At 35.2% G+C, this 24,550-nt stretch overlaps 2 protein-coding genes across 5 annotated transcripts; one reads left to right on the top strand and one right to left on the bottom strand.

Moving 5' to 3' along the window:
* The first annotated feature begins 684 nt into the window (after positions 1 to 684).
* Positions 685 to 10,761, top strand: LOC140054269 (heterogeneous nuclear ribonucleoprotein Q-like). Of its 2 annotated transcripts, none has more exons than XM_072099193.1 (9): positions 685 to 831; positions 1,399 to 1,591; positions 1,748 to 1,974; positions 2,138 to 2,242; positions 2,638 to 2,814; positions 4,013 to 4,148; positions 4,358 to 4,563; positions 4,868 to 5,142; positions 5,529 to 10,761. In XM_072099193.1, the coding sequence occupies exons 2-9, from the start codon at positions 1,399 to 1,401 to the stop codon at positions 6,145 to 6,147; spliced, it is 1,938 nt and encodes a 645-aa protein (XP_071955294.1). In that variant the 5' UTR covers positions 685 to 831; the 3' UTR covers positions 6,148 to 10,761. The 2 variants fall into 2 exon arrangements, with proteins under 2 accessions (XP_071955294.1, XP_071955295.1); XM_072099194.1 differs by lacking the exon at positions 4,013 to 4,148 and adding an exon at positions 3,673 to 3,808.
* On the bottom strand, positions 10,152 to 24,485 carry LOC140054267 (uncharacterized). 3 transcript variants are annotated; one of them, XM_072099190.1, is made up of 13 exons: positions 24,429 to 24,485; positions 23,699 to 23,788; positions 22,934 to 23,056; positions 19,019 to 19,189; positions 18,319 to 18,455; positions 15,701 to 15,892; positions 15,232 to 15,369; positions 14,545 to 14,925; positions 14,048 to 14,288; positions 12,896 to 13,155; positions 11,998 to 12,682; positions 10,862 to 10,963; positions 10,152 to 10,293 (listed from the first exon to the last, which is right to left on the bottom strand). In XM_072099190.1, the coding sequence occupies exons 1-13, from the start codon at positions 24,450 to 24,452 to the stop codon at positions 10,162 to 10,164; spliced, it is 2,676 nt and encodes an 891-aa protein (XP_071955291.1). In that variant the 5' UTR covers positions 24,453 to 24,485; the 3' UTR covers positions 10,152 to 10,161. The 3 variants fall into 3 exon arrangements, with proteins under 3 accessions (XP_071955291.1, XP_071955293.1, XP_071955292.1); XM_072099192.1 differs by lacking the exons at positions 23,699 to 23,788; positions 24,429 to 24,485 and adding an exon at positions 19,880 to 20,024 and having other exon boundaries at positions 22,934 to 23,059; XM_072099191.1 differs by lacking the exons at positions 23,699 to 23,788; positions 24,429 to 24,485 and having other exon boundaries at positions 19,019 to 20,024; positions 22,934 to 23,059.
* Between the last annotated feature and the right edge of the window lie 65 nt (positions 24,486 to 24,550).

Genomic DNA, 24,550 nt, shown 5'->3' with positions numbered 1-24,550 from the left:
TTTTTGTGAGATACATTTTAAGAAGATTGAAAATAACATATGTCTATGTAAAACCGATGCCAGCAGTGTACCTAATACATTGGAAGGCGAGTCTGATGTGTGTCGGGAAAAGAAATCCTCCATGGCCTAATCATTTAATTAATGTTTATTTTCAAATTAAATAATCAATTATTTCTTCTTTCCAGACGGCTGACGGATTGGTGTTATACATGCTTATAGAATTTTAAAAAAAGAACTGTCGAAATTTTACTTTATAAAAATAAAGATACCTAAATTCAAATAGGCCTATAACATGGAGTAAAGAATAATGATTCTTTTACACAATGCTTCATTGCTGCTAGTCTACTCTGTTTGTAAAAATAGTAGATCTGCTGCTGCAGTATTAAATGCTTACATTTTTTTTTTTAAAGCAGTACATGAATAACAAGATTTAACAACAAAAGTATTGTCCGACACCTCCCTGGTCCGATGTCGTATTTATATAGCAGGGCGTTTTATTGTACAGTTTTGTGTATTTTGAACAAAAGGGTGATGACCGCCTCACAAAAAGATTAATAAAAGCTAAGGAATCTGTTAAAAGTAAATCCCAAATATGGATATGTCATACCCATATTAGGATAGCCCGCGAAACAATTATGCATTTTAACCAATCAAGTGAGGCCATGAAACCCGTCTATGAGAGCTGACGCTACCTTAATCCTCCCCACGACGCGGCTCTCTACACCACCTTTCTCCATAGCTTGTTCTATCTACAATTCTGTTTCAAAGTTGTAACATTTTTCAAAATTAGCGGTCATTTTTGGGTTAAAATTCTAAACGATAATCTCCAAGGTAAAGTTTTTTTGTTTTTATTTTGTCTTGCGATATATTTGTATGGCTTTTTGGCTCTTAACTTATTGTTTTTAATATCGATTTTTGGTGTTTATATTTTTTAGTAATGAATGATTAAAACGCCAGGCATGGCCTAAATCGATTTTAGATTTTTCCGTGATAATAAATTGGTTAATTCAGTTGATTTCCTGTTGTTTTTAATGCGGTAATAAGCCATTTTCCATAATTGTTTGCACTGCAGTTTATCAATATGTTAAATAAAACTTGTATTCAGCCTCAGATATGTGCTCTGAAAGAGATTTTATTAGACGACTCGAACTGTGTTAAATAAAATGCTAGCCTGCCTGGCATAAACACGCGACGAGAGAACAAAGAAATCTAGGCCCGAATCTAGGCCTATCCCAGCAAGCAAATCGTAGTTTTGTGTGCGCTGTGGCTACCGCGGCTGTCCTACCACTAGGACATCGCAGGCTAAATTATTTGATCTAGCCTACACCTATAAACATTCTTAAATTGAACAGCACAAATTATATATATATGTTTTTTTCTATATATAATAATTAATAGATGTCTGAAACAAATGGAGATGTCGTCAAGGAGGAAAATGTAGATGAAGTAGCAGAACAAGAAGAACCAATGGAGACGCAGGAATCACAAGAACCTGAAGACCCAGTAGCAAAAACAGAGAACTATGATAAATTTCTTGGGATGGGTTACCCCCAGAAAGTTGCAGAGGAGATGGACAAATTCTTTTCCAATGGTACTTATGGCATTATATTACCAGACATTTCCCAATTTAGAAAAACAATCCTCTTAAAATGAAAGCCCGCTATTCTTTGTATTAATTATGCCATAACTAATTCTAATTGATTATTAAATCACTTCAATTTAGAAATAAAATTAATTTTTCTTGCAGGGATGCTACAAGAGGAAGAACTTGATGAACGTGCATTAGACGCTCTTAGAGAACTAAACGAAACAGATGCTGTTGGTGTTTTAAAACAGTTTTCAGACAGTGACTTAACTCATGTAAATAATAAAAGTGCATTCCTTTGTGGTGTCATCAAAACATACAGGCAACGAAAAATGAAAGGGGCGCAATCCGGAGCCGACAAAATGGGTCCAGATGAAGCTAAAGTTCAGGTACATAAACTAATTTAATTTATGTTCTGTACATTTTGTGAATGTATAATTTAAACACACAGCCTCACAATCGCTTTTGTACTCGGTTATTTAAGTTCAGTCTTCAAATGATATGACCTACTTACATCTGTGGTTACGTAACAAAAACATTTGTATTTTACAGGAATTATTAGCCAGTACGGGTTATTCACTAGATGTAACGACGGGACAACGAAAATATGGAGGGCCACCACCTGACTGGGAAGGACCAGCTCCAGCCAACACAGAGGTACTTAAACATATGCAAAAGCTTTGCTTTGTTGCTGACTTCATTATTTTGATTTCTTTGTTGCTATTATTCAATTCTATCTAATTATCAATTGTTTTCTTTTGTCGTTCTTGCTGGCATCTGTCATTGTAATCTTTATCTCTTGATTGTCATAGTTCTGTCATGGTCTTTGTTTCTTTGTCTCCAGTTTTTACAATTCGTTTTAACTCTTATCTTTTCTCTGGTTTTTCATCCTTGTTAATATTGCAATAGATTTTCGAACTATTATTTTGTTTTCAATTATTCGTTGGTAAACTTTCACAGGATGTTTTTGAGTATGATCTATGATTTGAGTTATTCATCCTGTTTAATAATAAGATATATTTTAAAACTACAGAATTATTTTGTTTTCGCAGTTATTTGTTGGTAAGCTTCCACGAGATGTTTTTGAGTATGATCTTGTCCCGTTGTTTGAGAAATGCGGCAGAATCTGGGACATGAGGTTAATGATTGATCCAAACACGCAAAACAACAGAGGTTACGCTTTTGTATCTTTCTGTGACAAAGATGGTGCAAAGAAAGCTGTGTCTGAGGTATGTCTTTGAAAATAAATATTAAGGCGTTTCCTCAAAGTGGGAGTGTTCACAATTAATACTTGGGTGTTGTCTTCTGAAATAGGTTTTGGGATTGCATATTAATTGTACAAGTACCCTTTGAAAGTGGTAAAATTGTTGTCTAATAGGTTTGAATCCACCCTATTTATATACATTGTAAATAAACTTTAAATGTGCAAGAATTATTCCAATATTGTTTTGGCTGTAATATTCTAAATGCACGATTTTGTTTTTGTTTAGGATAATTATATCCATCTACTTTCTAAAGCTCTGTCCACACTATCAAACTTCATGTGACAAAAAATGTGATATGCTCATATATGGAGGTGATGTCATATCACTACCATATTTATCACACTTTTTGTTTGTAAACTAGTTTAATAGTGTTGACAGAGCTTTATAAACCTGTTAACAATCTTGCATGTTTTCTTTTGTTTTTGCATGCTTGCAAGTCTGTTGAATGCTTTAAAATCAGGCTAATCTGCACTTTAAGCCATCTCCTTCAATTAAAAAAATAGTGTCTAAGGGTGTTAAGAAACTAATTTTAATGATTTGACTAATGTTTTAGAAGTGAAGAGGTAATTTGAGTGCAGGTAGTCTGATATCAGTGTTTTTCTTACATCTTATGCAGTTGGCTAAAATCTTGTTACCGTAGAATTTTTGGGGTGTGCTTCGGATTTTCACATATTGCACTGCAGTCCATCTCCTAATGCATATCTGATTTGTATGTCACCGCTAGTCAAAATTTTAATGAATGTTATATTCCATAATTGGCCATTGTATGTATTCGGACCAAAAAAAACAAAAACACAAAATTCTACAAACTTAACTTAACAGCTTAACGACTTGGAAATCCAGCCGAATCGAAAGATTGGTGTCACTCGATCGGTGGCTAATTGCAAGTTGTATGTTGCACCCATACCAAAATCCAAGACAAGGGAAGATATTATGGAGGAGTTTAGCCAACATGCACGTAAGTTTAATATGATGTGAACAAACCCCCAAGAAAATGTACTAAATCTATTCTGGACAAGGCTATTGTTCTTTTGCTTATCAGATTTTGCAATCACGATAATGAAAATCTTGAACATTAGTCAAAATTGTTGTATGATTTAGTATGTTTTGGGGTAATATTGGAACAAAGAATTACGTTTGTGATTTGGTACTATTTTCCCAGCTAAATGATCATGTATTAAAGGGGAACAAGGCTATGTGTGTGAAACATTCGACACCGAATGTAACACTGTACGTAGGGTCAATTCCTAAGAATAAGACTGAGGCGGAGATCAAGGAAGAATTTGAAAAACATGCACGTAAGTCATTTTGTTGTCAAAGTCAGTTGGAATTTGTTTACCAGGTAAAAATAATGACCTATTCTTGAGGTTAAGACAAGTTTAATAAATAATTTCTGATGAAGCTGGTTTCAACAAGTTGCGTTGTTGAAACCTGTGCTGCAAATCTTCCAAACCTATCGTATATTGTTACATAATTGGTAAATAATCACATTTTGTTTTTAACATAGCTGGTTTACGAGAAGTTGTAATATATCTGACGGAAGATCGAAAGAAAAACCGTGGATTTGCTTTCCTTGAATACGAAACCCACCAAGCGGCGTCAACTGCCAAGAGGAAGCTTTCAACAGGGCGTGTTAAGGTTTGGAATGGCGTGGACATCACAGTTGATTGGGCCGACCCACAACCCCAACCTGATGAAGAAACAATGTCAAAGGTCAGTATATTCAAGATATTTTGTTATCAGTCTTTTGAGTGAGCGCGATCACTCACCTAACACACTCCTAAACTGCCCCTGAGGAGTGCGATTTACAACACGCTTAATTTTGGTAAACATCTACACACCAAAATACAAACAGCAGACCTACAGCAGAATGTATTGAGGAGTGCAATTTGTAGCACACCTATAATTTTTAAAAGACAAGGCCTGTGTTTTGCTTATCTAATCTTTCAGATCACCTAAAATAGCTGCTATATTAAAAATTATTAACCTAAACATTTTCTATATTTTATCTTTGTAGGTTAAAGTTGTCTATGTCAGGAACTTAACTGCTGAAGCCTCCGAGGAAAGGATCCAAGAAAAGTTTAAAGAATTTGGCGATATTGAGCGCGTCAAGAAAATAAAAGATTACTGTTTTGTGCATTACAAAGACCGTGATTCAGCTGAAAAAGCCATTAATGAAATGAACAATAATACATTTGAAGGCAGCACCTTAGAAGTGTCACTTGCTAAACCACCTCAGGATAAAGACAAAAAGAAAGAAAGGCAGATGAAGATGCATATGGACAAACAAAGGTAAAATATAATATATGAAGATTTCACTATCAAACTTTATGTTATTACGTAAACATGTGATGTGCCCATATATGGACACAATGATGTATAATTACTACTATTACTATCAAAATATAAAGGTTACACTATCAAACTTTGTTATTACATAAACATGTGTTGTGCCCATATATGGACATGATGATGTCATAATGACTACTTTATTTAGGTATATCACTACCATATATGGGCACACCACATTTCACATAAAGTTTGATAGTGTATTTTAAACTAAACAAAATCATGCATCATTACATGTTTGTGGCAAAACAACTCTGGTGCTAAAGCTACATGCCCTTAAAAACATGCGTCTGTATATTATTTTAAACAATATCTTTTTTGTTTTGCAGAGGGTATGGAAGAAAACCCTTCTTTGATTATGGACCTGTTCCATTCAGAGGACGAGGAGGTGGCCAAGGAATGCGTGGAAGACCTTCTTCCTTCATGGGTGGTGGTGGAGGAGGAGGCGGCGGTGGAGGCTATAACTATTTTGGTGGTGGATACGAGGAGTATTATGGTAACGACTACCGTGGTGGGTATGATGATCCATGGGCCGCCGATGACTACTACTACGATCGGGGTTATGAATTTGGGGGAGGATATGGCAGCGGCGGTGGTGGTGGATATGGGCGAGGTCGTGGAGGTAGAGGCGGTGGTATGGAAGGAGGACGTGGTGGAATGCGTGGGGGTAGAGGAGGTATGGGTGGTGGAGGAGGCGGTGGAATGAGAGGACGTGGAGGTCGAGGGGCAGGTGGGCGTGGAGGTCAGAGAGGGAGGGGGCGTGGTGGAGGAAGAGGTGGGCGAGGTGGTGCCAATGTTTCAGGAAAGCGCAAGTATGATGGCCAACCATCTGGGGATCCCAAAAGGGGTAGAACAGGAGCACAATGGGGTGCCCAACCAATTGCCCAACAGCCACTTGGTGGCAATGACTACTGGTACAAAGACTCGTACTCGGGTGGATGGAGTTAGTTGTATAGTCTATGGATGAATGTATGTCTGAACACTGGACTTTGAAGTTTCTACATACCCATAATGACATTTTTCTATACTTGTGAGCTGTATTTAGTGTTCCCAATCATTGCCATGTAAATAAACCCAGAATCATTGAGGAACGTTTTTTCAACAAGAACTCTTTAAAAAGGATTTTAATGATTTCAAATTTTGTTAACATCAGAATCGTCGATATTCAATTTGCTGAATTTATAATATAAATAGCTTCCATGAACTCAAATTTAGTTGGCTAAATGCCATTTTAGTATAGTCGTACCATTTTTAAGTGTTTATATATTATTTTTTTTCTATGAAAAACTATTTTGAACTCGTATCCGATTTCTTAATGTTTGAAAAAGATACCGATTGTGACTAGATGTGGTCATAAAAATGTAGTAATTTTAAAAGAACAGCGCTTTAATTTTAGACTCATTTTATCAAAATTTAGTGAAAGTAAAATTTAGTTGTAAAAATAAAAAGTAGTTTGATGTTTCAACATTTTTGGCTCTTTTTCTCGTTAATAATGTCAAAAAAATTGTAAAGTTGTCAAATTGGTGAATAAAACTTAGGTAGTGAAATCTGCTTTGCTAGAATACAAAATTTACAAACGTCTCAATTTGTTTTCTTTTCAATGTGTCTATTTCAATTATTTGTTTGACAAAAAAATGGAACAAATTTCATACAAAGCAGATAAAATTTGTTTTCGTCATGTGAATCATATAAACATTAGATTTTAGCTTAAAATCATTTGCAGTGTTATAGTATTTGCCTGCTATGTTATATGTTTGTACTAACACTATCCCTTTCTTTTTTTTCCTCCCTTCCCCTTAAATACCGAGCCAACTGGAATTCTACCCTAATCCTGTTGGATATATAAAGACACACAAAAATCGTGCATGTCAAAATTTGTCTGTAAAAATGGGCAATCAATTTGTATGTGCTCCATTTTCAAATTTAGACTAGTAAAATTGTTTTGTATTTGTTCAGGTAAGATTGTAACTTTCAGAAACAGATTTCATGATCATTAATGGATATTATTAACAATTGCAAGACTAATGCCATATATTTTGGATAAAGAACTAAAATGTGAGGAGAAAAAAAAAAACTCCAGAGGAAATTGCTGAAATAATTTGAGGACAAATCCAATTGATAAGCTTTTTGGTTACCCTTGATGTTGGCTTGTGTTAAAAATAAAACACAGATCCAAGTCTACAGGTACCAGTGGCCAGAGATGAATGATTGGATGGACGGACGATTGCCATGGACACGCAACTCATCAACAGGTGTGATTGGACAGTGGATGCATCAACATTATAATAACGATTTATTAATATTCCTAATTTGGAACCAAACAGAAATGAAGTCTCTAAATTGAGATTTTTAAAGAAATTTATGACAGCTGTTGTGCTTTGAAGATTTAATTTGGTGCCATTGTTGAAAACATTCCATAGTAATGCTACGTTGAATTTTTTTTTTTAACTGAAAATTGGCAAGAATTTTATAATTGCTGAAAATTATTTATATTCTCAAATATCTTGGAATTGACAATCACTGGATAATTCTGAACGGCACCTTAAAAATATTTCTAAATTGATGACTGCTCAACCTAGATGATTTAACAACTGCCACCAATGGATACTAAATAATTGGATTAACAGAGCTGTATTTTAACAAGACAAAGAAACCAAATTGGTTTCTTTAATATGTTGACCTGAAGTTTTAAAATTCATATGGAAAATTCTTCTAAATCTTAAGCAACTTTATCAAGAACCAAATTGAGCTCTATATTACGTTGAATTGCAATTTTCTGTTCGAATAAGAGCCAAATGTAGAACTTTATCAAGAACAAAATTCAGCTCAATATGTTGAATTACAATTTTCTTTCCAGTTAAGTGCTAAATGTAAATGCTTCAGTTTCCTTAAAGATCGTTATTCAAGAACCAAATTGAGCTCTATATCACAACGTTGAATTGCAATTTTCTTTCCAGATAAGAGCCAATTGTAAAGACTTTTAAATAACTATATCAAGAACCAAATTTAGTTCTATATTGCGTTAATAGCAAAGATTCCAGTTCATTGTATAACTTCCATCAAGAACCAAATTGAGCTCTATATTGCGTTAATAGCAAAGACTCCAGTTCCTTATATAACATCATCAAGAACCAAATTGAGCTCTATATTGCGTTAATAGCAAAGACTCCAGTTCCTTATATAACATCATCAAGAACCAAATTGAGCTCTATATTGCGTTAATAGCAAAGACTCCAGTTCCTTATATAACATCATCAAGAACCAAATTGAGCTCTATATTGCGTTAATAGCAAAGACTCCAGTTCCTTATATAACATCATCAAGAACCAAATTGAGCTCTATATTGCATTCAATAGCAAATACTCCAGTTCCTTATATAACTTCATCAAGAACCAAATTGAGCTCTATATTGCATTAATAGCAAAGACTCCAGTTCCTTATATAACTTCATCAAGAACCAAATTGAGCTCTATATTGCGTTAATAGCAAAGACTCCAGTTCCTTATATAACTTCATCAAGAACCAAATTGAGCTCTATATTGCATTCAATAGCAAATACTCCAGTTCCTTATATAACTTCATCAAGAACCAAATTGAGCTCTATATTGCATTCAATAGCAAATACTCTAGTTCCTTATATAACTTCATCAAGAACCAAATTGAGCTCTATATTGCATTCAATAGCAAATACTCCAGTTCCTTATATAACTTCATCAAGAACCAAATTGAGCTCTATATTGCATTGAATTGTAATTTTCTGTCTAAATGCAGAGATGCCAGTTCATTATATAACTTCCATCAAGAACCAAATCCAGCGCTATTTTGAGCCCAATGTAATTTATCAAGAATAAAATCTCATCATTTAGCAACAATATCCAGAATCAAATTAATGTCCATGGAAAGCAGATAATTAGAAGATATTTACTAAACTAAAATATTTACTTCATGGGTATTCCTCAACTCCTTTCCCAACAGGTGGAGTGGGATTGCTTACATGCTGGTAATACATTGACCTCAGAGCTAATCAACTCTGGGCCATGCAGTTGCATTAAAGTTTAATAATAAAAAAAAAATGTAATAGCGAGCAGATGCTTGTACACAGTTTGTGGCAATGTGGACACATTTTGTGATGCAGCGAGTCCTGCATCGCATACAAGGCCGGTGTATTTAACCTTCAAATTAAAAACATGGCACATATGGGTTTGCTCTATACAAACAAGAGTCTTATATAATGGCCAAGCGCATTAGATAGACCCGTACCTATAACACCGACAAGGCTCACTCCATGGTTCTGGTGGCCTTCTCGAATAAGGACTATAAACCGTAGCTCATATGCACTTTTTAAACAACCTACAGTAGTACACTAGTACACACACTGTCACAAACTTATTATTTAATTTATACACTGGGCCCTCAAGGAAAACAGTTTTAGACTGAAGAGGCTACCCAGTATAAATATTCTTGTATAAGGACTATGTGCACTTTAAACCACCTTGTGATGAGTAGGGGGTTACCCCAGTGTCCACACACTGCTACGGGATTGGACCTTTTTATGGGGCCGGCTTGCACAATCGAATCATTTGAAAATAAAACGCCTGTCATTGTCCTTTGTCTACTACATTTTATTTCAACATGTGCAGAGAATTCAACAAAATTTAAATTACAATATAAAATAGCACAAGCATACCAAGGAATAGTTTGTGCTGCTGGTGTATTGGGAGGGTTATATTTTTGGGTCAACCTTTCTCGTAATAATAATACCAATTTCAATCTTAAATGCACAATTTTTAAAATTCTAATACAGAAGGTAATTTATACTTGATTAAAATGTTCATAGAAAGTGAAGATATTCGGTTAAATGAACATTTATTTCTTGTTTATTTGTTATTGATCAAAACTGTTACAATGCTATAAGCTTTACAAAACAACCTAACAATAAACCAACTCCCACCATGTCCACATTTACGACGATGATGATGAAGAACCCTCCTCATCGGGTGCTGTCTGTTCCCTTGCTCGTTTCATCGATTGCAACGCTTTTTCTCGCAGTTGCATTTCCAAATTTTCTAAGTTGTCCCCATCACTGTCTGAATCCTACAGAAATGTAAAATCATGGTCTGTGGTTAAATTCTGATTCTTTATTGCCAATCAAAACAACTCCAACCGTGGTGGCAAATGGCAGGAAAAAAATGCATCAGTTATAATAATGAAACAATGGGTGGGTGGGAAAGGAGGGATTAGGTTAAATACATTTTCTGGGCCCAATAAAGTGTTGTCTGAATGAGGGTTGGCGGTAGTGTTAAATGTTTCACACCTTAATAGTGGTGTCCCAAAGGAGGGGTTTCACTATTGCGTACTCGTATGAGTCATTTTAACGACGAGGTACAATGCAATTTGATTTTCGACATCTTTTGCAAAAATCACGAATAATTCATGAGATTTAGGCATTATAGAGAGCGCTATGTAAGCTTGGAGAAATAGGTTGCATAACGGTTTTTTGCCGCAATTGTGTTTAAACCCTATTGTTATCTTTAATCAATGTTTTTTTTTTCATAGTAGCGATTATTTAGAGGGTAGGTTAAGTTATATTTAGGAAGTAGGTTGGCTATAAAAAATAATTCATTTCTGTAGAGTAATACTAATTTCATGTACTCATACTTACACCTGCTAGTTGCGCTTTCTTGGACTTCTTGTGTTTTTTATGCTTTTTGTGTTTCTTATGTTTCTTGTGCTTTTTCTTATCTTTCTTCTTTTCCGATGCAACCTTAGAGGAAAAAATAGACATGCAGTATAAATGAAAGCAGTTGATAAATTCAGCAAACAATTGCATACAATGCAACTTACAGCACAGGAAAGTGGTGTAGTATATGTTTTTAATGGTAATAAAGTATTCCAGATTTTTTTTAGATAGAAACACTTGTTGTATTCGAATTGGAACTTTCGTTGTCAACATAAAGATTTGTTGAGTACTTTTTGTATTCGAATTGTAAATTTGTGCTCAACAGAACGTCATTCGAATAGAAAACTTTGAAAACGCAAGCTTTTCTGTTAAGAACAATCTCAACGCTCACAATACTCCATTAAATAAGTACTCAACGGTAAAAGTCCCAATCAAATACGACAATTATCTGGCACATCGGTGTACTAATCTTGTTTTGGCAAACTCAGGGTCCCATATTAGGAAGTCTTTCATGAACTTAAAGGCCAGGTGCCAAAAATTTCTATTGATCATACATTCCAATAATTATCGATCTATAGTTTCTACTATGTTTCATAGTTTTTGGATTTTCTTTGTGTTACACGAGCTTGTTGAAAATAAGCACTTTCTTATCAGTGGGGGGATAGTTCAAATTACACAGTAAAATCTCTATTCTTTTGTACACAAATTTTGTAAATAGAGAGGCATTTTAAAAAGCTATGAAAAATATTACATTTCTGATATTTTTATTCAACTTCAGATTTTTATTTTCATGCTATAGCAAAAATTATCCACCGTATATCTACCATCTTTTTTTCACCTGCTAGGGAGTCACCAGACATGTTATTACATTAGGTTAACTGCCTAACTACTGAAAAAAAGTCTTCCTGGTTTTTATAGAAGAATTTTGCCAAATTTTGTATTTGACCATATTAAGGGGGAAATTCATGTTTTTTCATCTTGATTTCTGTTACAAATATTTGATTTATGTACAATTAACCAAATTTTATATTTAAAATTCATGCCTGTACCTGAGCTTTAAAGACCCACTTAGATAATGGCCAGTTAGTGCCATATTTTGCATTTAATCATCACCATACCTTTGGTGAAGCACCTTCTGCTGTCCTTTTCTTCTTTTTACTTGGAGTCTGTAAATCCTCGATATCGGAATCATTCCTCTGATCTGGACTGCTAGAATCTGCTTCTGGTGACGACATTTTTTGCCTCTTTACTTTCTCTGCCCTCTTTTCTGAACCTTTCTTCTTTTTTTCTGGTAATTTAGTTTCTTCTAGTTCAACCGATGGTGAACGTTGCTTTTTCTGAATTGGTGGAGGTTCCGGACTACTGCTGGATTGTCTTTGATGTCTGATCACTGGTGAAGGACTCTTCTGCTTTTTTACTGGAGATCTGTGTTGGTGAGGGCTGCTTCTACGCCCAGATCCTGATCTTCTCCTCGGACTTGGTGATCGCTTACTTTTTTCAGGCGATTCACGGCGATCTTTATCTTGAAATGCTCTTCTTTGTGGGGAAGGACTTCTTCTGCGGCGCTTTTCTGGGGTGGGACTCCTCCTGCGTCTGTCTGGTGAATACCTTCGACTTCTATCATGAGACGGACTCCTTCTATAGTATGGATCAGGTCGCCTGTAACGTTGTATCATTGGGCTACGACGTCTAGGTCTGTAAACGGGAGAATGTCTTGTTCTGACTGGAGAATAGCGCCGTCTTGGAGGAGTTGGAGTTCTTTTTCGTGGACTTCGTTTTCTAGGACTCCTTGATCGGGGCTTACTGAATTTATTAAATAAAAAATATATAAATTAATACTTCAAACAAAAATTGTTTAGAAACAAGTATTATTACTGTCTCCTAACTCCTTTTAGCCTCCTTCTGCACACTTTTTTTACTGATGTAACTTTGTTTTTTTATTGTGACACATTGTGTTTGTGCAGAGAAACAATAAACAAATACAGTATCAAGTTTAAACTACTCAAATTAACTTACGCGTCATGCCCCCTGGCTCCAGGTCTCTTTCGTCTAGACGGTGAAGCAGATCGACTTGATGATTTTGACTTCCTGGCTTTACGATTTTTACTTGGTTTTTCATCATCATCGCTGTCGGAGGATGAGCTTGATGAATGGCGTCTGTAGACCCTTTGGGGGAATCTGCTCTTCTTGGGAGATGGTGCCTTTTTTTTCTCAACATCAGTACTACTAGAATCGCTGTCACTTTGTGCTTTAGTTTTCTTAGCACTTTCATTTGCCTAAATAAAACAGAAGAGAATTTTTTAATTTTGTTATAATATTAGGATCCAAATGAAATCATATCAGGACTAAATATAAAACAAGAAATCCCAATACAGTATTATCAATAAATATATAATTAAAATATAATTATTTTACTTCAATTGTATTGGTAACTTAAAATAAGTTTGTAAAGCCTTCACTATCAAAAAAAAAGATTCTGATGTGCCCATGATGATGTCATATCACTACCATATTTAAGCATCGCACTACCATATATTGGCACATCAAACGTTTGCGACACATAAAATTTGTTAGTGTAGACAAGGCTTTAAAGGTCCTTCACACCTGCTGCCATACGACTCCAGTCCATATCAAGTAAAAAGGTTGGTACAAGCTGCATGACGCGCCATGAAAACGAAACATTGAGACAGAGTAGGTGTGAAAGACTCGTAACAGAGGTGGGTTTTTTTCATAAACCCATTAACACAGTAATATTTTATAATTGTTCTGCACTATCATCAAGTATAATTTTACAACTGAAATGCGTTTAGAAATATGCTCTAATTAAGAAACAATTTGATTCATTTAACTGTATTTGTAAACAAAACGGAGCATACTACAGTATATCTAAATTCACATATATATAGTCTAGACATAAAAATCAGAATGGGGTGGTTATGATGCTTGGCTACCAATCCAAGGGTCCTGGGTTGAAGTCCTGTCAGTGTCCGATTGTTTCTAATGACAATGGAAATTTATAACTCCACTCACAAAGACGCGTAATAAGACTTTGTTTAAGTAGAGAGCATCTTGTGTATATGTTTGTCTTTTGAAAGGGATAGTAATGAATTCGCTTATGATTATCCTTGGCAATTTGCCTAAATATATAAACAAAAAACCAGAATTTACCTTAGCTTCCACTTTGTCTTTCTCATTCTGTTTCTCCAACTTCTGTTTATAATGAGCCGGAGGTGGTGAAGGGGACTTTGGTTCAGTTTTTATAGTTTGTGGAGGAGCATCGGAATCGTCTGAGGAGCTTGGTGATGGCTTCCGGTCTACAAACTTCTTAGGTTTTGGCGATGGAGATCGGGAACTGCTCGAGGATTCGGACCCAGATGCAGAGGAATCCGAGTCAGATGACCTTGACCTTCTATTGAAAAGAAAACAGTAGTGTAATAAATAAATATTGCACAAAACTGAAATCTTCGTAGTCGCGTGCAATGCAACTTTATAGCTCAAAATGTTGGTCGGTAAACACCAACTCAAATTTGCTCACGCAACTGCAGCTATATATATTGTTTACTCTCAGAAAATATGGGCAAAGAATTTGAAATTCTTATTGCGTCACTATATTCTAAAAATAGAACAAATATAATCAAGATATAGCATGAGCCTGATTAGCTTACTTTTTAACTGGTGGTGATTTCTTCTTTCTTCTAACTGGTGACGGGCTGTCAGGTGAGCTCCTAACGGGTCTACGACGTGGAGACGGTCGCCTTCTTGGAGAAGGAACCCGTCTACGAGGCGAGGGACTACGCCTTCGTGATGGTGAAGGCCTCCTGTGTGGAGACCGTCTTCTGGGAGATGGGGATCGTCTTCTAGGTGGCGATCGTCGTCTTGGCGGTGAACGCCTGCGGGGAGATCTTCGAGGGGATCTCCTTCTTGGCGGTGTCCTAGTTCGAAATCTAGGAGATTTTCTGCGACGTGGTGATCGTCTTGGACTTCGAGATCTTCTCGGACTACGTGATCGTCTTGGAGATCTTCTTGAGGATCTCCTTCTAGGTGACCTGTTTAAACAAATAAATCTACTCATTAATTATCATAAACCAATTAATAATTCTCATAAACCACCAAGTTTGCCTTCCAATCCCAAGGTCCTGGGTTCAATCCTGGCCTAGTGCAGGGTTGTAACTCTTTCAACCTCACTCCTTAATACTCAAATGAGACTTAGTTTATAAGCATGGTATTCATCCGGTAATTGGTGGGTTACTCACTGGTGGATGTGTATAAAATATTTAAAAAACTCTACTTGATTTTTATTGGTGCACTGGTAAACTAAATATATTCATGGCAGAAATAGTAGCAGTACTTGCCTAGATTTTGTCCTATGTTTACGTTTATCGCGACCTCTGGATGAACTACGAGATGAACTTGAGGAGCTTGAACTGGAGCTTCTGCGCTTTCTGTTTCTTGAACGTTTTGTGGTTGCATCATCACTCTCCGCATCTGACCTGAAAATGAAATATTCATCTTTTAATTATTATGACAGAGACACACTTGGTGCTGGTTGGGTTCTAATCTTGGCTTCATCATGACCAAAAACACAATGGTATGAGCACCACTACCTAAACCTGCCATACAAGCCATGATATTTTGTTTTTAATATAGAGTGGTTCTTTATTACCAAAAAGGGGGAAAAATTCCATGGGCTAATTTAATGGGTCAGTTTAACATGTGCTCTTTTATTTAACCATTACTTCCTCTGCAATTCTCTCGTTTCAAAAGGACACTTCAGAAAAACAAAGAGGTTTACTCAAAACACTTGTTAAAAGGGAGACATACCTTGCTTTTCGTTTAATTTGGCCTACAGGCGGAGGGGAAGGAGTGCCCTTTAGGACCGGAGCCTTGGGAGATGCAGGAGATCTTGATCTAGACTTCTCTTTACCATCACCATCGTCGCCATCTTTCTTTGGTGGATCCCAGTCCCATTTGGCTGGTCTTGGCATTATAGTACCTGTAGTTTTATATTCAGCCCTGATTTTGAAAGAAAATAAATAATTGATTTGAAAAGAAGGAAAGATACAAGTCAACTTTATTGTCAAAATCTTACAATTTTGAGATATGTTTTGTACCTTAGTAGAATCATTAAAATAATAAAAAGTGATAAATATTTAAATGAATTATCAGGGCTGCAAATTAACTTTTTTACTTGGTAGCACTATCAAATTTGTATGATGGCTCATAATAATTTTTGGTAGCACCACCAATTTTTTTAGTAGCACCTTTTCATCGACAACTAACCCCCTTCCCTCAAACCCCATCCGCGCAGATCCGTTTTGAGTTTAGTGGGGGGGGGGGGAAGGGGGGTGTATAAAAATGAAATACAACCTTAGGCTGGGGGTCAGGGGGCCGCCAATGGCCCCGCTTTGGGGGGGGGGGGATTTCTGAGTAATTATAGGTTGTTTCAATCGATTTCTGAGCACATAAAAATTCCGCACTGAAGAATTCAATTAATTTGGGTTATGCACACTTATATTCACGCAAGATCTATTCTTTTTACGGTACAGAAAGAAATTACTGCTTTGTATATACGCGTAACCTTTCGTAGCCTACGCGTAAATAGATCGGAGGTCATTGTTCGCTAAACATATCCTATAATTTCCAAAGTATTTTTCGTTGCCATGCCTACGATGTATTGTTTATGATAATATCTACGCGTCGGATCGTAGGGTGGTTCGTAGGGTTAGTAATTTGTAAACACCAATGTCATCGCCTTTAGGAGCATGAACAATGGAAACAAACATGTATTGTTGGCTAATTAAAATCCTAGCCGTTAATTTTTGTAGGCGCCCTACACATCGGTTGTCCTAATTTGGCAGGACATCGGGCCCGATGCCCTCAGCTCACGCAGAGAGAGTTTCGGCGGCCTACATGATTCAATCCTACCTTGGTTTAGCGAATTATAAAAACAACAACACCTTGGCTAGGACACCAACAAAATATATGCAAAATAAATATATATTCCATGTTAAGATTTAACATAGGCCTTTGTAAATTATTATTACGACAAAAGACCCGACCAGAATTTGGAGGGGAAAAACGTGTGAACCGTGGGAACAGTTTACGAGCTGTATTACGTTTCATGTGACGCAAAATTCAGGTACACTGTTTTGTGCCATCCCCCTCGTACCGAGTAAAAAAAACATGCGAGAGGTTTGCGGTGGTAAAACAGAGTATCACGTTTCATGACATGTGACCAAAAAACTAGGTCTGTATTAATTACGGTCTTCTGTCGGCAGTCTTTTTGAGCGACCGATTGAACGTTCTGATACTATATTTAGAATGAATTGTTTACGATCTTTTTGTTTGCATGTTTCTGGATTGACTGGACGTTCGCTATATTATTTTTATTAGTTGGCATAGTTCATTGTGTTGGATCTTCGCCATTGAGAGTAAAAAAACACACGAATGAAACATTACGAATAAAAACTATTATAGTATATATTTCTTAGTAATGTACAAATTGGTCCTCCTCCGCCAGTCAAAAATAACACATTAAATAATAATTTTCACACCTTGTTACTTACTAAGAACATCGTGAAGTTGTTTGAGGTTTACGAAGCCAAACAATGTAACCTACAAAGCCAACAACGTAGCCTGTTTTATTTACGAAGCTACTTCGTAGGAAAAGTTGCGGTATTTTCTCTGATATATAATTTTCGATAATCAGAATCTGGAATAAAGTATTAAATCTACTGATAAACAATACTGCTGTTTAATCTATATAATGAATAGATATTATTATATATATCATTATTACATTATTTAGTAATCATGATATAACCATTATACTGCCTAAAAAATGCTGATGACTGCGCGGCGACAATCCTTTGTATCTACCGCGCCCGCCCTGGCTAACTTCTGTGTACGGCGGTACAATTGTTTTTATAATTATATTCCTTCTTTAAAACGGAGGTGATTTTCCACGAGGTTTGTGTCGTCCGCGCGTCACACTGTGCTGTGTGTTCAGTGTCCTTTTGTGTGATTGGGTAAGGCAGCATGCAATAAATGGACGAACTTCCAATCACAACGAGTGTAAAATGTTTAGGGGCTTTGTACGCTTGAATGAACCGGACTCCTTTGCGGCGGCGGTGACTAGTGGAAACTCCTGAGCCTTCCGTAGTAGAGAGATTAAATTACAACACAGTGTTTGAAAAAGGGAAAACACACCTGACTTCAATTTGAAACAACTCGCACAAGCAGACGATCTTCTATTCTGTTTCTTTAGTCGCAATCAGAAAAATTAGGTCGCAAATGCGACCAAATACCCCTTAATTTGCAGCCATGATTATAATACAAGTTATTGAATTTGGTTACTTATTGAATCCAATATCGGTTGAAACTGGTTTCAAAGAGAACTGTTCTTTTCAGCAATCAAAACAAACATCAAATCTACTCACTTAGATTCTGAATCAGCATCACCATTAGCTTTGCCATCATCTTCATTTTTATCTCCATCATCCTTTGACCTCTTGTGTCGTTCCTTATCTTTATCTTGCTGCTTCTTTAAACTTGCTTGAATCTGTTCTTGTTCCATCTGCATCAAATTATTTAAGTAACTATCAAACTTTATGTGACAAAACAATGTGATGTGCCCATATATGGAGATGATGATGTTATATTCACTACCATATTTGTGTATATCACACTTTTTTGTGAAACTAGTTTGATAGTGTAGACAGACCTTTAAATTTACATTGTGTTTGATTGATTGATCACTTTATTTCAGAATAAAAATTCCATATACAAAACAAACAATACTTGAAAGAAAACGGAAAATCACACTAAAATAGAATTTCTTCCCATTTAGTGAAGAGATTTGAAGATCGTAACAGATAGTTGTTTGGAAATACCCCATCATTTTAAATCTTTATTATATGGAGAGTGGTTATATTTGTCCTTATTTACCTTTCATAATATTAATTGCAGATATCCACTTACTATTCAAATATTGAGAAAAATTAGTACATCCGAGGAAGATCAAAGTATATTGATTGAAATGATAAGACACTCTAACACTTCTTTTCAGAAATATATACCCAGTGTATCGCAAACTTTACATCAACAATTAGCACATAGTTTAAAGTATTAAAGTCCTACCTGCCGCTTCTTGATTTCTTCTTTCTTCTGCTCAAGGAAGGCAGCTGGAATACCAGCAATGTTATCCTGAGCACTCAGTAACAGCTCCCAGAGCGCTTCCATGAACTTATTGGCATTCTTCGCGTTTAAAAAACCAGTCAAATTGATCTGCATTGTTTTTGGATTTGGAACCTAAATAAAAAAAATGGATATTAAACACTGCTGCTACACAACATAAGAATTATCTCCCAAAATGATTATTCTTTATACACAAAAAAAAAAAAAGGATTACTACAGTAAGTGAATTAAAAAATCATGGAGAAAAACATTTAGCTTCAATTATGAAACTTCAATAGTATACTAATCTTCCTAATGACAGGTCAGAATCACAGGGTCAATGACATACCTTGTTTTCTGCAACATCATCAGAGTTTTATGACTGACTGATTATCAAACCTTATTTGACTATTTTTATACAAAAACTATTTTATGATTGCCAAACACACCTTAAACTCAACATTGAAAATTAATTAATTTTGGGCCTAATCACCTACTCTTTCACAAATAAGGTTTGATAATATGGGAAAGGAGTAATTCTGAGTAGTTGCCACCAAAATCTATACATTTATTTTTCATTAAGCTATCGATTTCTAAAATTTTGCCTTTACTTTGTCAGGTGTAAGTGAATTAGTTACAGATCACAATCCCTGCTTACAATTTTTATTTAAAAAAAAAAACCCTTAAATTTATCGTAATTTTTAAAGCGATGATCACTATATCACCATTGATTTAAACCTTTAAAATTTACCAGTGATCACTACCTAGTACCAGTATGATATTTAACCCTTCTCAATTTACATGCACTGAGACTAGTATCCTCACTTATTGTACAAACCACTCAGCGTTTATGCCTGTGACTAGCGACTGCGTGGACATCCGTACGTTAAATCGGCTGCTGCCGTGTGATTCCTCTGGTAAAGACGCGACGTGTGCCAACGATTTCCCTGAGATAATTTTAACATTTTATCTGAATCGGGAGATGAAACATTTATAATCAGTGGCATATCGTCAATTTATTCTAGAAATTTCTTTTTTTGTAAAAATTAATTTCTAAAATATGTTTTACTTCATTTATGTACTTGTATTTAATTTATAATTGATTTAAATTTTTATTTCATATTTATCATGAAAAGACCAGGTAAGATTATTACACCAGAGTGCCATTTTTTAGTTTAGTACTTTCTGCCAAAAATTTTAAAAAATCGTCACCCAAATTTGAATGCAAAAATACATATTACAATTTTCTTTCTGTCTAACATTTTTCAGGTAATATTTGTTTATGTTGACATTACAAATAAAATAGAACAGTGAATCTCTTTAGTGGTAAAATCTGGAAAAATATTCTCTCTCCCAAAAAACATTTTATAAGATGAAAACAGTTTATATTCATAATTAATTCCTAACAATTAGAAAGCACTGATACATCGTTGGAAGAAGTGGATTTTTGTTACTTTAAATATAGTTATCAACTTACCATCGTATCCATAAAACAAATAGTCAAAGACAGGAAATATCTTTTGGACGTGAATTAATGTTCTTTGAATTGAATCCAATTGTAAAATGATGGTCCAATTCTGCTACAAAACTTAAGTAGCAAAAAGATATTTGTGTCAAATTGTGATTTTTGTTATGTACAGTATAATGTAATGGAAACATACATACCAGAATTTGTAACTGAGAATACAAGAGTTAATTACTTACCTAAACCTGAATATTATATATTCTGTATGTTTTACATACCTGCAACTTACAGTATATTTATATACTGTACCTGCAACAAGTACAGTAATCCTACAGTAAAAGCTAAACAGTAATTCTGCAGTACATAATGTACCCGCAAGCTACAGTACAGGCTGTACAGTAATTCTGCAGTACATAATGTACAGTAATTCTGCAGTACAGTAATTCTGCAGTACATAATGTACCCGCAAGCTACAGTGCAGGCTGTACAGTAATTCTGCAGTACATAATGTACAGTAATTCTGCAGTACAGTAATTCTGCAGTAGATAATGTACAGTAATTCTGCACTACATAATGTACAGTAATTCTGCAGTAGTTAATGTACAGTAATTCTGCAGTACAGTAATTCTGCAGTACAGTAATTCTGCAGTACAGTAATTCTGCAGTAGATAATGTACAGTAATTCTGCACTACATAATGACAATGTACAGTAATTCTGCAGTACAGGCTGTACAGTAATTCTGCAGTAGTTAATGTACAGTAATTCTGCAGTACAGGCTGTACAGTAATTCTGCAGTAGTTAATGTACAGTAATTCTGCAGTACAGGCTGTACAGTAATTCTGCAGTATATAATGTACAGTAATTCTGCAGTACAGGCTGTACAGTAATTCTGCAGTACATAATGTACAGTAATTCTGCAGTAGATAATGTACAGTAATTCTGCAGTACAGGCTGTACAGTAATTCTGCAGTAGTTAATGTACAGTAATTCTGCAGTACAGGCTGTACAGTAATTCTGCAGTACATAATGTACAGTAATTCTGCACTACATAATGTACAGTAATTCTGCAGTAGATAATGTACAGTAATTCTGCAGTAGATAATGTACAATAATTCTGCAGTACACGCTGTACAGTAATTCTGCAGTACAGGCTGTACAGTAATTCTGCAGTACAGGCTGTACAGTAATTCTGCTGTACATAATGTACAGTAATTCTGCAGTACAGTAATTCTGCAGTAGATAATGTACGGTAATTCTGCAGTACAGGCTGTACAGTAATTCTGCAGTACATAATGTACAGTAATTCTGCAGTAGTTAATGTACAGTAATTCTGCAGTACAGGCTGTACAGTAATTCTGCAGTAGATAATGTACAGTAATTCTGCAGTACAGGCTGTACAGTAATTCTGCAGTAGATAATGTACAGTAATTCTGCAGTACAGGCTGTACAGTAATTCTGCAGTAGATAATGTACAGTAATTCTGCAGTACAGGCTGTACAGTAATTCTGCAGTAGATGATGTACAGTAATTCTGCAGTACAGGCTGTACAGTAATTCTGCAGTAGATAATGTACAGTAATTCTGCAGTGCATACAGTACTGCATCTGCAATCTACAGTAAATTCTGTACTGTAGGTATCGAGCAGATTTTATTTAAACAGGTAGAGCACTTTACACCACTTACTATTTACAAGTCTATGTCATCCTACTTACCACATAATAATCAGGCTTCTACCAGAACTTACACAATAAACTTACTTTAATCTATGCACAAAGTCAATGCTTAAAACACCAGCCATGACAAATGTCTCGTTGAATAATGCACTTTAAAAGAAAGTTGGGGTCATAAAGTTTATCGCAAATACCTTTACCTTTTTTTCACAATGCCACTGCCAAACCCTTCCCACAATGCGTTGCGCATGATATTTGCAATAAACCTTGTCGAATATCTAATACTTCTTATGATAATTTCTTTATTTCAGAGTTTGGTTTTGGAAGAATGAACTTTAAAAAAAAGCATACTTACCTGTTGCTAATAGCAAACCTTGTGAATACTGTACTGTACAAGGATAGCAAATTTAATTTTACATAATTTGAACAAATGTTTATGATTCATGTATTAATTAACATCTTACCTTGACTCATCTTTGAGGCATAAATTCAAAAATCAATTTTTTTTAAAACAAAAATCCACTTCCTTTATTATAAAAAATACTATACTGAAATGATTGCTAAATTCAAAACTTGAATATAAATCTTGTTAATGAAAATGGTATTTATTTTGATTTCTAAATCAAATCCATTGCTTGTTTAAAATTTTGCAACAATATCAGTGCTATAAACTATTATTAAATTATGTTAATAATTTAACTTTGGTCGACGTTAGCTATAAATTGTTAATGAAAGTTTAATCACCTCTTCTTCAAGTTGGTTGAATATGAATCCAATTAATACTTCATCTTCTACATCTAAGATTTCTGTAATTTTCTTTGTGATCCATGGCTTGATTGTATCCAGGTTCACCTTGCTCATTTGCACCTTCACAACAAAATTACAAAAAACCAAGACATTTTTTTAAGATTAATGGACTTAAAATCGATATGAAAGGTTTTTAAAATATCAAAAAAACTATGTATCATTTTAATGTCAATGAACACACACAAAATTTAAATACCGAATTAGAACTAGTTAACTCATTAACGAATAAACAGATTCAGTGTCAACCTCCCTAAAATAGTTGACTAACTGACATGCCATCGTCAACTTTGAAACACTTGTGGTTGTATTCACAGCACCAGCTTACATTTAGTAATGTTATAACTCATATAAGCTAAATGGTACGTTGTTTGTCATAGTTGTTTTTGAAAAGTGTTAATTACATTTGTTGTATACAATTGGGAGTTTACTGTTGAGTATAGTTTTTCCGTTGAGTACTTATTTAACCAAGTATTTTGAGCATTGAGATTGTTGTCAACAAAAAAAGCTTGCATTTTTTAACATTTTCTATTAAAATGATTTTCTGTTGACCACACTCAGTTTACAATTTACAGTTCAAATGCAAAAAGTACTCAACAAATCTATGTTGACTACAGAAGTTCCAAATCGAATACTGTACAACACTTGTTTGGTTTTATTATCATTTGATTGCAGTTCTTGTCAAAAATAAAAAAGAATGCTCACTTTCTTTTCCAAAATGTCGGAAAATTTCATTTGCTTCATTAGCTTTTTCTGTTTGTTTGCAAACCGGTTATCCTGGTCTGCACTTGTACCCTGTAATACAAATACAATAAGAAGGTAGGTTTATTTATCATACACAAAAATACTGATGTACATTTTTAGGTTTAGCTTTTTTACCTTTCTTTTATTCTTACTGACTAGGCCTACTAGTACTAAAGCCTAATTAATATAGATTTATCAATATAGGCCTAGCCTAACTAGCTAGGCCTATAGACTCTAGCCTAGAGACTGAGCCTCAGGTAGGGCCCAGCCAGGGAGGGGCTAGCCTACTACTACTAGCCTAGCCTAGTTAGGCTTATTCATAATTATTTTAATCAGACAATTCTAGATTGAATTTATTGCTGGATCTCTCCTCTGCTTGCAAATTATCTAAGCCGGGCAAGCCAAATTTTGTGCGCTGGTATCACGATACAAGCCCATCTAGCTAGCCTAAAACTAGGGCCTAGGCCTATCAATTAGTAGTAGGCCTGGGCCTAAACGGTAAAATGTATGTGAGAGTGACTGCAGCTGCTGATCTGGCCGGCCTATTTTTGCAATACCGAAAACGTATTATTTTAATCGCTAATATAAGCAATAAATAAATAAAATCCTAGCAATAAACTTTCAAGAACTCTTTAGTAAGTTCACCAAATTATATTTATAGCATTTAATGGAGAAATATACAAATACTAACTCGAAAAAAACCTGCATCGGACATTTTCTGTGTCTTGCTGCTGGTGTCGTCGACGAGTTGTCCAAAACTTTCTTTAGAGCGCGTGCGCAAAGTGAAAATCCGAATCAATCCGAAATTTAGCG

Source organism: Antedon mediterranea, chromosome 7, assembly GCF_964355755.1.
Source record: "Antedon mediterranea chromosome 7, ecAntMedi1.1, whole genome shotgun sequence".
In the NCBI taxonomy this organism is placed as follows: Eukaryota; Metazoa; Echinodermata; class Crinoidea; order Comatulida; family Antedonidae; genus Antedon; species Antedon mediterranea.
Note: the sequence above shows the minus strand (reverse complement) of the source record. Positions and strands in the feature narration are given on the sequence as shown.